The 14034-nt window shown below is 33.4% G+C and overlaps 1 protein-coding gene across 1 annotated transcript; it reads right to left on the bottom strand.

The window, feature by feature from the left end:
• Window positions 1-2236: 2236 nt before the first annotated feature.
• On the bottom strand, window positions 2237-4113 carry LOC132635995 (protein OXIDATIVE STRESS 3 LIKE 1-like). The gene is made up of 2 exons (XM_060352620.1): window positions 3586-4113; window positions 2237-2876 (listed from the first exon to the last, which is right to left on the bottom strand). Exons 1-2 carry the CDS (start codon window positions 3909-3911, stop codon window positions 2369-2371), a joined length of 834 nt encoding a protein of 277 aa, XP_060208603.1. The 5' UTR covers window positions 3912-4113; the 3' UTR covers window positions 2237-2368.
• Between the last annotated feature and the right edge of the window lie 9921 nt (window positions 4114-14034).

Genomic DNA, 14034 nt, shown 5'->3' on the forward strand with positions numbered 1-14034 from the left:
CAGACGCTACCATTCAAGTTCTTGTACATTTGTTCCCACTCCCTGAAGTGTAAATACCGAGCTGAGGTTGCATAGTTCGGCAAGTGTGTTCTCTCTTGCACCCGGTTCTAAGGATTGATGATTGGATTTGATTTACTTTTTCATTTACTTGAGTTTTTTTTTTTTGACTTCTCAGAACAGCAATTTATTATAGGGTCTATTTAGCTGAATGATGTAGAAATTGGTATGACAATTATCCATGAATAATATTGTTTGAAAGATGAGGTCTTGTCTTAGATTTTGGTTCTCTTGTTAGTTTTCCTTTTATCCCTTTAATGCGTTGCATAGGGACTCAGCTTTGATGAAAGCATCTGAGCCAGTATTCACTTTCCTGTAAAGCCCTATATCCTTAGCATGCGTTTTCCAATACTACTTTAGAGAAATTGTGTAATTAAGCACCTCTAGCAGACGGGTGACTAGTCAATTTTGAATGAATTTGTTGTCATTACCTTGGTCAGACTGATCTAATTTTTTTTAAAAAAAATCCCATTTTATGTGATGCTATAACTTTGAGTGAAACAATTTTCTGAGTTGCGATTTTCTTTAATATCTTGCTAATTGTAAAATGTATGATTTACATTTTTCTTTATGTCTAGCTATATAACTCTTAAGTTTGTCAAAAGATTTCTTTTGAACACCTCAATTGAGGCAATAACGTATTGATCATTGGATGTGTGCTCGAAGTGTGCATATTAGACACAAAGGGCTGACATGAAACATATTGTCTTTTACTCAAATTAACTGTTCAGCAAAGGTATATACTGAAAATACGAAGTCTTGCTGGGAAATGTTTTCCGGCCATTCTCTCTCTTTGAAATAATCACCATGTTCCGACTATCAGAGTTGCCAATAAGTTGTGGCTCAGTTGAGGTGTTTAAATGAAAAATTTATAAGGGGTGCTTATGTATTCTGCCATTTTCTATTTAATTTCGCTTGATGTAAATTTTATAAGATTTTAATAAATCGTTTGGAATCACATGAATTGGAAATATTCAAACCTTATGATACTCCTAATCCGCAGTATCCTTATTTTGGTAGGTAGGATAAAAATAAAATAATGCTGCATATATTGTAGTCTTTTGGTTCAAGCGAATAAAATCTGTTTCTCTGTCAGCATATTATCCCGTGGCAGCCCACTCACAAGGAAAACAGTGTCAGATAAGTAATCTGTTGGCTTTTGGGGATGGTCACTTTTATTGGGTGCATCTCCAATTCATTTCACTATTTTTTATACTAAAATGGTATAAACATTAAAATGGTGTAAATTAGTTGCACCAAAAAAGAATATTCCTTTATATTCTTCTCTCTTTTATATTATTTTCTTTTACTTAAATTTTATTTTTATCGTGTTGTGCAGTATAATACACGATGTTAATATATCATGTGCAGTATATATCATGATGTTAATTTATAAAACTTACACTTCAAATTTAAGATGTAAAATTAATATTATAAAATATTACATAAAAAATAATTAGGTATATTAGGAATCTAAAATTATAAATTAAAATTTATAATATGTTAAATTAAAAGTGTTATATAATAAAAAATAATAATAAAATATTAATGAATAGTAATGATGTAGATGAATAGGTATATTAGGAATCTAAATGTAAAAATTAAAATTTATAATATGTTAAATTAAAAGTGTTATATAATAAAAAATAATAATAAATTATTAATGAATAGTAATGGTGCAAAAAATAGTGCAATGAATAGATATATTAGGAATCTAAATGTAAAAATTAAAATTTATAATATGTTAAATTAAAAGTGTTATATAATAAAAATATAATAATAAATTATTAATAAATAGTAATGATGCAAAAAATAGTGCAAGGTTAGTGTTTCAAAACACATTTTTTTGCACCAAAAGGTTATTGGAGATGACCTGAAGGTCCTTTCTCCATTAAGAAACCATAAAAGCCATATGGGCCCTACCATAGGATTAAAAAGCTCTTAAAGTTTTTCTTGTCCTCCTACATTTTACTATAGGCATGATAGGATAATTGACAGCCTGCCAGTAGTTTCACCTCATATATGTTATTAATAATGTTAAAGAACATTATCTCTCATGTTCATCCTTTGAAGCGATGACTTGATATATCTACTGTACGCCTATTAACTAAAACATGTGGATGGTCAACTAATTGACAGACTGCGGGAGTAGTTGGCCTTATCTAGTTAGAAAATAGGATGTTATCCAACACATTTCAATCTTGATGCTTCTATTCACCATGTTCCTTAAATTCTTGAATCCTCTTTGCTAAATGAACAGAAGAAGAAATTCTGTTTATACAAATTCTTGAACAAGAACTTGTCCAAATGCTCAAGTTGGCTCCTTTTCTACTTTGGTATTAACAGGAGGACTTGTTGTAACAGAAACAAATTCACACTGCTGTAAATCAGCCAAAGAGAAAGATCTCCAACCCGAGAAATTCCCACGAGCTAATGGCGATAAACAAGGAGAATTATTCGATACATTACAATAGTTGTGGTTGTACTCTTTGAAATGAGGATTAAGACGCGAGACAAATGGAGCAGGTGATGTTGAGAATGAGTTTGTGGAGCTTTCACAAATGTTGCTAAGACCTGAAGAACAATTCATAGCTGCTGCTAGTGCCAATGAGGTTCTACTAGAATTTGTCACTCTTTTTGAGATGCCACCTCTGTTCTTGTTACTCTCCCAAGCTAAACCGCAAGCCAATATGTTTCTTCTTTTCTTAATATAGGCATTTTCTGGCTTTGCAATTTCTTTCATGGAGGATGAAGATGAAGCTTCTCTTAAACTAGTGAATGATTTTGACTTCCCATTATAGAACCTTGAGATACCCTTTCTGCAAATATCATACAATATGCTCATTAAAACAATGGTAAGGAATTGATGCCCAGAATAACTCATAGGAATCCAGATCTATATGAAAAGATTGGATCAAACAAATTAAAAATTGATTTTCTAGGGACAGGTTCCTACAAGAAAAGGCATATCATGAGAATCATTTTCAGTAAGTAAAGCCTGAAAAAATGCCATTAAGAAAAGAAGCTGATTCTAGATTTCTTCTACTGGAGTCTTGGAAGATTATCACTTTCTCAATAAGTAGTATTGAAAATTCAAAAGGGGAACACAAACAAGAAAAAATAAACAATAAACTGAACAAAGAAACTTGTCTCTTTTTTTTTTTTTTTTTTTGTGGTAAGTAGGAGAGTATAATATTGGTGAATATGCTAAAGAGTCTGGAATTTCCTAAATAAAAGTTAAATTCCAGCTAATTAGGAACCCCTCAATAAAAAAAATCCAGCTAATCTAGAAGAGATCACTAAAAAGGAAAAACATCAAAAAATTGAAAAGAAAAAAAAAACATCACCACTGGCTAGATGAGTTTCTTTCTAAAGATCTTAAAACAAAATCAAGTAAAACAGAAACATATAAGGTTAATAAAAACATTGCATGCTTTATTTTTCTTTTCTTTGAGTGTTTTTTTTTTTTTTTTTTTGGCAATTTCAGGATATGAGAAAACAGGAAAAACAAAAAGCTGAAAAAAATACCTGATTGGTAGAACTTCCTGTAGAGCTTCCATAGAACTCAAAGGACCTTTATAAGAACTCTGTACTTCATCAGAATCATCTTTTTTCTCCATTGATCCATCAGATATATCACTATTTTTCCCAATTGATGATGATGAAGAACTGCATGAATTCAATGCCTTCTCTTCATTCATTTTCCCTTTAAAAACCACATTTTTATTACCACAAAAAAACCTCTCATCTCCTTTAAATGTATCTTTTGGATCAACAGACATAGACGATAATGCATGCATAAATCCAGATGAACCTTCAACTTCCCTTTTCTCCATCATCATACTTACAGACATTTTCCTTTTTATTTGTTTTCCCTTCTGCTTTAGATCACACAACAATTAAATAAATAATCACATTAAAAACACAAAACCAAGAAATCTTGGAGACTAGAGAAATGGGGTTTCAGAAAAAAGGCTTAGATCTTTGAAACAAGAAAACAAGAAGAAGAAGAAGGGGAAAATAGAGGAGACATATCTTGTTATATAATAGTACTAAGATGACGAGTTATCACTTTGTTTTAAAAAATAGGCTTAATACCTAGATGGACCCTTAAACTTGACATGTTTTGTAAGATAGGCATATAAACTTATAAGGTGATCAGATAGACACTTAAACTTACTCAAAGTGTATTTTTCAAGTTTTTCAGTTGTTTTGAAAATAAAAACTATATTTTTCAAACACTCACAATTTTCATGGCCAAACAAGCCCTAAATATATCACAAAATATTTTTTTTAAAATGCAAAAATAAGGCAAACGCATATACATGAGACTATAAATGTGCACTTAAACCAATAAATACTCGCTAATCGCAATTTTGCAGCTTTCAATTAACTCGGATTTTTTTTTACACTTGAATAATTAAAAAACAATAACTTTAACCAATAAAAATCCTTAAAAAAAGAAATTTCAAATTAAGAAATTTCTAAGTTCAGTATTTCAAGTGTAAAAGAAATTTCAAATTAAGAAAACTGTAAAGCCGAGAAGAAATTTCTTAATTTGAAATTTCTTTTTTTAAGGATTTTTATTGGTTAAAGTTATTGTTTTTTAATTATTCAAGTGTAAAAAAAAACCGAGTTAATTGAAAGCTGCAAAATTGCGATTAACGAGTATTTATTGGTTTAAGTGCACATTTATAGTCTCATGTATATGCGTTTGCCTTATTTTTGCATTTTAAAAAAAATATTTTGTGATATATTTAGGGCTTGTTTGGCCATGAAAATTGTGAGTGTTTGAAAAATATAGTTTTTGTTTTCAAAACAACTGAAAAACACACTTTGAGTAAGTTTAAGTGTCTATCTGGTCACCTTATAAGTTTATATGCCTATCTTACAAAACATGCCAAGTTTAAGAGTCCATCTAGGTATTAAGCCTAAAAAATACTAATCAAGAAACCTTAAGTGGTCGTTTGGTTGCTAGTCAAAATAGTCCCGGGATTACAATCCCGGGACTAATTTATCCCATCAGTTGGTATTATTTTATACCATCTGAAAGATGGTATAAAATAATCCCAGTATAAGTGGGTTAAGAAGGTATAAGTTGAGTTATTCCAGAACTAATTTTTATACCACGTTTGGTACAAGGTATAAAATAATCCCAGAATAAATCTATACCTTATACCAAACGTGGTATAAAAATTAGTACTGGCATAACCCATTTTATACCTCAAACCAAACGACCACTAACAATAAGTAACAGAGGATTGAATAGAATAATGGATATATATAAAAAATGAATAGTTAATGAAGTAAAAAAAAAGGATTGGTCTTATCCTGAATCCTAATCCACTAGTTGTCCTTGTTAGAAAAATAGAAAATTAATTTGTTTTTTAAGAAGGTACAAATTGAATAAGTATTCAAATCAAGAATTAATGGTACCCACTAAGCAATGTCATTATGAGATGTAAATCCATTGGTTTACGTTAAATAGTATAATTAATACAAAGCAGGGATATGGTTTACTAGTATGAACCTAGTCCGCTTTACAGCAATTTTTGTTAAGGATAAGATAATACCTATCATTCTTGTTGAGATGCTATAGTATAGTATTTCATTACCATTTTAATTAGAGTTTGACTTCTTATGCAAGAAATACTTACGCAAATTATGTTACTTTAAAAGTAATTACAAGTTATTTAACAAGTACTATTACTCCTTCCGTCTCATTTTAATTATCGCTGATCACTTACTTGGTTGTGTAAATATTTTTAACATCATTGGTGAGTAAAAATAAACTCTTTGTTATAACAGATTAAATACTGTGATTGTATAAATTTTTTTCACTGCCATTATATATTATTGTAAATTTCCTTAATTATTAACTCCGTTTTCTAATCTAAATAGTAACTTAATAGCATTTAAGAAATAAAGAAAATTTGAAATTATGTCATTAATAACTTTATATACGTGCTCATTGGCTTGTTAGTCATCATCATCATAATAATAATTCAAACTTGTGTTGGTATTATATAATATAGCTATACAATTTCTTAATTTTGATTTCGATATAAATTATGGTAGCTCAATGTGAGGATTTGAGTGGTGGTTGAATACGACTGTTCCTCTTTTGACTTGTGGTTGCCTAAACTATTTAAAATTGACAGGACGAAAATCGAGTGAAGAAATTTATTATTTTTTTTGAAGAAAATAAAACTACATAAAATTTTCTGAATGCGGAACAAACTGAATCCTACTCAACAAATTTTTGTTGCTCCTTGACCTATCTTTAAAGGATTCTAGAAATTAATTTTTTGTTTTTTCTTTCTTTCAATTTTTGAATTTTACAGATTTATGATTAATACCTACCAACGTATTCTGTACAAAAAAAACGTTATTACTTTTTATTTCTCAAGTGTCAAAATTCAATGAACACTAACTACCCCATCCTCTCAATTTATGCGATATAGTTTGACTAGGCATAAAATTAAAGAAATAATGGAAGACCTTTGAATCTTGTAGTCTAAAATAAGCTATAAATATTTATGTGGCTGTTAATCATTTCATTAAGGATAAAAGAGAAAATTTTAAGTTAAATTATTTCTAAATATAGAAATTTACATTCTCTTTTGGACAAAAAATGAAAGTTTATCACATAAATTGGGACAGAGATAGTAACATTTTCGAATATTTTATGTTGTCAATTTGATAAGAAAAGAAAATACAGTGTATAGTATTTTACGTTTGTCATTTTCAATAATGAGATATAAATTTTAAAATAAATTAACTTATTTATTGCAGATGATGGAATTAGTTAGTAGGATTAGTATCCACAATGTTAGCTTGTACCTAGTCTTACCTAATTATATCCGGAATAGTTAGTTGAGAATTAGTCAAGTTAGTTAGAGTTAGTTGATGATGTGGCAAGTAGTAGTTAGTGGAAGCAGTATATGACAGCTGTATACAGCTTGTATATTCCTGTATATATATCTCCTTGTAACTAACTCCTATCATATGAAATCATTTCTCATTTCTGCACATTCTCTCTCAAGCTAATAGCAGATATGGATTTCATCTTCTAGATCAGATTTCTTCATGGTATCAGAGCTGCGAATCAATCAGTGATTCAAGCAGATTCGATCAGTTACAGTTTGTGTATTTGTGTGTTCAGAAACTGTGAAGAACAATGGTGAGCACAGATACAATGGATGATGTAGAGAAGCAACGTAATCATCCTCTCCACCTCCATAATTCTGACACTCCAGGGATACCTTTGACCACGATTCCGCTCACAGGAGTTGAAAACTATACAATATGGAGCAGATCGATGCTGCTCAATCTGAGAGCTAAGAGCAAAATTGGATTTGTCAAAGGAACCTGCAAAAAGAGTGATTACAGTAGTGATTTGGAAGAACAATGGGAGAAATGTAATGCTTTTGTCCTATCATGGATTGTTCATTCAGTTTCAAAGGAACTCATGAGTGGGATCATGTATGCATCAGATGCAGCAACTGTGTGGGCAGATCTAAAGGAGAGGTTCGACAAAGTTGATGGATCTAGAGGTTACCAGTTGCATAGAGAGATATGCACAATTGCACAAGGAACTTCATCTGTTTCAGCTTATTTCACAAGGTTGAGATTGCTTTAGGCTGAGTTTGATGCATTGATTGCACCTCCATCATGTGGTTGTCCCAACTCTAGAGAGTATGCAGGACATTTAGAGTATATGAGACTGTATGCATTTCTGATGGGACTCAATGAATCATACAATCAAGCACGTAGTCAAATACTAAAGATGATCCCTTTACCATCAGTCAACAAGGCTTACTCAATGATCATGGCTTATGAAAGTCAAAAAATCACAGCTGGTTCATATTCAGGAGGAGATATGGGAGAATCTCCTTCAACAACTTTGTATGCTAGTAAATGGAAGGGACATGTGAATGAACATCAGTCAGCTAGCTCATATGGTGCAAAGAATGCAGGAAAGGCACATGCATATATGAGTGAGCCTTCAACAGCACTTTATGCAGGAAACTATATAGGAAGTCATGCAGGAAAACCAGTATTTTATAAGCAAGGGAGAAATTTCAACTTATAGTGTGAAGTGTGTAGAAAGAAAGGACACACTAAGGAAACATGCTACAAAGTCATTGGTTATCCATCTGATCTCAAATACAAGAGGAGATCAGGAAATGGAGGGGGCAACACTAGAATGGCAAATGCAGTTGAAGACAATGATCCATTTGGTGCAGTTGCAAGATTTGTACAGGGACAAGATGCTGACTATCAATTTGCACCAGGACTTGCTTTCACAAAGGAACAGGACTTGACATCTAGTTCCCAGACCAGGGGTGATTCAGGACAAACGAGATTATCTATACCACGATGTACTCAGTGTGATAAGCCATATTCTGGACAGTGTCGCTTGGGTTCGGATGTTTGTTATGCCTGCGCTCGGTCGGGCCATATCAGGCGCGACTGTCCATCGATACGTGGTAGAGATAAGGTTCAGCCTACGAGATTAGCAATTGGCTCTTCATCATCAGTACGCCCTCCGAGGCAAAGCTCACAGACACTAGCAGGCCGTGACAGAGGTAGAGGGGGAGCATCCGATTCAAGTGGTCCTCAGCACCGCCTCTATGCACTAGCGGGACCATAGGATCTTGTGTCTTCCCTTGATGTTGTCACATGTATATTATCAGTATCCTTTTGTGATATATATGCATTGATTGATCTGCGGTTTACTTCGTCATATATATATTACTCCTGATGTTGTCGACCGTATTGGGGTGAAACCTGAGCTATTCAAACATTTTGAGGTGTCTATACCTGTTGGCGAGGTTATACCCCATTTAAACCGGGTTAAAGTAGAGTACAACATATTGGTGATTCCTATTTTGTTTATTTTAAGGAGTCGCCACCTAATTATTTTAATGGTGAATTAGGGCACCTAATAAGTTTTAGTTAAGGTAAAGCTAATTAAACCTCCGTTAATGGTCTGCTTAATTTATGATTCTAGGTAAGGGTTCTTCATTATCCTAAAGGGAAGGGGTTAGGCATCCTTAGAATCCGTTAACTACGGTCAACCGGTCAAACTTAGGTTAATTAATTAAGGCTAAAGATGCAAATATAGCATTTAATTGTTTAGAAAATGGCTTGTAAATGTTGCTAAGGTTTTAAAGGAAATGTAATAATGCTATTTAAAATAAGACTTGTAGAAAAATATAATAATTTGCATAAAAGAAGGCTTTAAATGCTATTTAAAATAAGACTTATAAATGTTGTTAAGGCTTTAAATGCTATTTAAAATAAGACTTATAAATGTTGTTAAGGCTTTAAATGAAAATATAATAAGGCTATTTAAAATAAGACTTGCAGAAAATATACTAATTTGCATATAAGTGAAAGAAAATGCGGGTTTGTGCAGCGTTTTTTATAAATATTTGAAATAATTCAAATGGCGAGATATCAATTGATTTTTTTTTTTTTGCGATTTAGGAGTATAGACAAGATGTGAGTTTTCTTTCTCCTTTTATTATTTTTATTAACTACATTCGGCTGAAAATATGCATAATTTGGATAAATCTTGAAAAATTATTTACAAAATATTCTTGAGTTCATATTTGCGTATTAGTGGCGTTTGAAAATTTCTAAGATAGTAAGAATAAAACATGATTCCTTTAACTCAAAATATGTATTTACGCTATTGAAAATCAATTATTCTAAAAATAAATATTATAGATACTATAAATAATTTTAACATAAAAAGAAGAAAATGAAACCTATGGAATTAATTGTTGGTTTTTCCTTAAATTAACTACTCATTACTACTAAAACCATCCCCACTAATTATCCTAGAATTCATCTAAGCTAAGGAAACAAAAATAAGATAAAGTGTTAGTCATACAATGCAAATCCAATACATAAAGTAAAATAGGGTAGAAAGGGGACGGAAATTTAATGGATCGGCCCATTTTAGGCAAACTACTGCGGATTTGTTGCTGCTGTTGGGCTTGGCCCAGAAATCTTTTTTTTTTATATTGCTGCGAACAGGGATTAACTCGAGAAGAATGTTTCGTTGGGCTTTGGCCCAACACCGAATGTTGAAGAAGACGAGTCCCTTGGACTCGTATGCGATGGTCATGCATAAAATAAAAGGAAAAGGATTAGTATATAATCAATGAATAAGATTAAACATATAAAATGTAAACTCAAAACAGATCAGTAGATTATGTATATACTGTGTATATTTAAGTATACCTCATGTATACACATTCATAAGGATGTCTAGAAGGTTAATATTGGAAAGCTTTTGCCCCCGTTTTCCCGATGTTGCACAAGTTCCAAGGGATTTCATGAATCCCAAGCATGGCTAACACCAGGGAGGGTTCAAGCTTAATCCATAATGACCCACTAATCTCTCCATAAACGTATTAACTAAGATATACTGGTTATATACAATATATACATAATCACACAGTATACTTGCAATGGACAACCGTACATGGAGGGACACAAATATGCAGTATCCTAGCTAACAGACATGAGCATTTGGAGCATAAGTGTAAACCAAACAGACAACAGGCATAGAAATTGATCATGCGACCAGGCCTTTTGCATTTCCTTTTTAACATATTAGCTAGACATAGTAATGTCAACATTCTTATAAGTCCCAGCAAACATCATACAAAGGCCTATACCCATCTAATTCTAGAATCTTCTTAAGTGAGCCTAATCAGGTTCACATTTAATAAGAAATGATCACATAGCACATAAGTGGAAAGTTTTGTCAACAAGGGACTTCAAACAACGTTACAAGACTCAATAGAGCATTGGTACAGGTTCACAAATGCTGAAGCTAAATCGAAAATCCTTTTAATCCCTTTAAAACACATTCTGAGACTTGTGATACTACCAACAACAAACCAAATGGCATAGGCCTCATTTCTAGCTTCAATGGATACTATTTCAAGTCCAGCAGACATAAGGGTTCCATTTTACCACCAATAATACATTTTGAGAACAATACTTGACTCAAGCAACACACCACAGAGAAATCATTCATGTAAGTCAAACACATAGGTCACAAATGACTCTAAACTTAATTTAAACAGGTACAGACATGTCTCAAGCAGTCCAGATCAATTCACATGCTAGTTAAAACCTGACAAAGAGTTGAGTACACTAATTATGGTGTCAAAACAGGAAAACTTATGCACTGTCTAATGTATATTTAACTATATTGATCAAGTCCAACCCACATTAATCCAGATTTGACACAAACAGTTAATAGGATGACCAATCATAGCGACATTTTAACCATATTAGCATGACTAGCAGATTTGTAGGTCAGGGTTCTATAGGTTTCCTTGGCCAAGAATGATGAAAAAATAAGATTTTGGTCGAGTTGGGTATATTTAAAGTGGTCCAGAAAATTCTGGACCGACACAACATGCGGCACGCTTTGCGAGACGCAAAGCATGCTCTGCGAGTCGCATGTTGTGTCGCAAAGCTTGCCAGCTGACCAACTCTCACTGGCACACTTTGCGGTGGAACTGCGTGGCCGCATGTCGTGTTTGCGGGTCGCATGTTGCGCCGCAAAGTGTGACAGAACGTGATATTTCGCCCCCAAACTGTCTGTCGTAGAATGGCCATAACTTTTGATCCCGATATGCTGTGAGGGCCCACAACCTATGGTTGGAAAGCTCTTTCAAAGATCTACAACTTTCATCAACGAAGTTTTTCCAAATTCACAACACATTTTCATGAAAATCTCCCAGAAGACAGACCTACCAAAACTTAGGCGAATTTAAGAGCCCTTAAGAACTTCACTAGTTGGTTTGACTTCAAAACGACCATCCTCCACCCGAATTCATCAAGAATGGATTCATATAGATATAATATCATCTTAATACTAGATTATTACACATTCACACCTAGTTCAAGTTTACGAGGTGTTACAAGAAGTCCTCGTAAGGAAAATATGGACATCAAGGTCATCCAATGTTGTTACGAGTTGCGCTCACCATTTCGATCTCGTTATTCCATTTTGTCGTGTTGTTGAATCCGGGCTTTCTTCGAAGGGAAGTAAAGTGGAAGAAGATCATTTCTTGATATATAAGGTAAGAATTATCCTCTTTTAAGTATATTTAAATTCATTGAAGTCATAGCTAAATCGTGGGACGAGAAATACGAAAATTATACCGTAAATCGTATTTGGTGTTGTTGTTGGCTCATGGGCTGTTTGTTGGACTGTTTTGTGGATTATGTAGATGTTGTTATGGATGGAAATTATGGTAAATAGCATGAATAATACGTTCTTGATGTTACTATATATGTCTATGTGTTTATAAAGAGAATCGATAGAAGATTTGTCGATATAGATTTGGACTAAAACTCGAGGAAAGAGATTTTGAACTCTTGAATTAGTTGAAAAGGGATTATGGCATAATTCTTACTTGGTTTGATATGGCAACTTGTATATACGATTGTTGCTAATGTTTTTATCGTTAATTGGGAACTGTTTAAAGTTGGATTGGAGTGGGTAACATAGAGAAAATGTTGCCCGATTTCCGTCAAGTTCTTAACTAATCAAAATCCTAATCAAGGAGTATGAACTAAGAAATGATTCCTATAAGTGGTTGGTTGTAGATTTATAAGCTAGAAAGTTGTAGTTTACTAACAATAGTGTTACTTTCATATTAAATAGGCTAAAGAGGCGACGAAGCAAACTTGGTTACGGCTAATCTATAACAGGTATGTAAGCTAACCCTTCCTTCTTTTTGGCATGACCTTTATGAAACAAACAGACGACGTATATATGACTCCAAAGAAGCTCCTATTCTTAGAGCCACTAGGATGGCTAATGTTCTTGATTCCCCGAACTTTCTTCATTATGTCTTGATACGTGTCTATGATTCCCGAAGTTCTATTTTGATATAATCCATTGTGACATTCGAAGGATACTTGATATGATTATTGTCTTGATTTTCAAATGATAGTTCATTTTGATTATTCTGTCGAGTCTCAGATATGACTTAGTTTGCATATGGTTGCTCACTACTCTGCTCGTGCATGCCTCAATATATCTTTCACCGAGTCCCGGGCCGGGTATGTTTTCGTGCACAGTTTCACTGCATTGTTCACCGAGTCCCTCACTAGAGGGCCGGGTACGGTATATATTTATATGATGATATAATGATGTGATTATGGCGCCAAGGATGGCATGTGATGACTTTATTCACCGAGTCCCATAATGGGTCGGGTATGATATATGATATTGATATGCATGATCTACATTTCATAAGGCAAGTGTATTGGTATTTTGAATGTCATACTTGTCTTCTGTGATCTCTATTTCAGTCATGATCCTCTTTATTGTATTTCATGCTTTATATACTCAGTACATATCTCGTACTGACCCCCTTTCTCCGGGGGGGGGGGGGGGCTGCGTTTCATGCCCGCAGGTACAGATACTCGATTTGGCGATCCTCCAGCTTAGGATTTCTACTCAGCTGTCTTGGAGAGCTCCATTATTACGGAGCCTAGACTTTTGGTACAGATATTATGATGTATATATATATATATATGTGTTTATCCAGGGGTACGGCGGGGCCCTGTCCCGTCATATCTTACTATCGATACTCTTAGAGGTTTGTAGACATATGTGTGGGTTGTGTATAAGTTTGTTCAGCTGTGTCTATACGATGTGCTTTGGATATGTTCGTCTGTAGTGGCAGCCTTGTCGGCTTGCCTGTGGTATTGATATGTCGTGGAAGCCTTGTTGGCTTGCGTATCATATTGACATGTAATGGCAGCCTTGTCGGCTTGCGTATCACATTATATTTTGATTAGTTGTGACTCCTCAGGAGACAGGTTATCTGGATACATATATATGATGACGTTATGAACCTTTGGGGTTCTTTTGCAAGTTTCCATATTGTTCTTAAGAATCAGTTTGTCTATATTTAACAGGTACGT

The sequence above is a fragment of the Lycium barbarum genome, chromosome 4 (assembly GCF_019175385.1).
Source record: "Lycium barbarum isolate Lr01 chromosome 4, ASM1917538v2, whole genome shotgun sequence".
Classification (NCBI taxonomy): Eukaryota; Viridiplantae; Streptophyta; class Magnoliopsida; order Solanales; family Solanaceae; genus Lycium; species Lycium barbarum.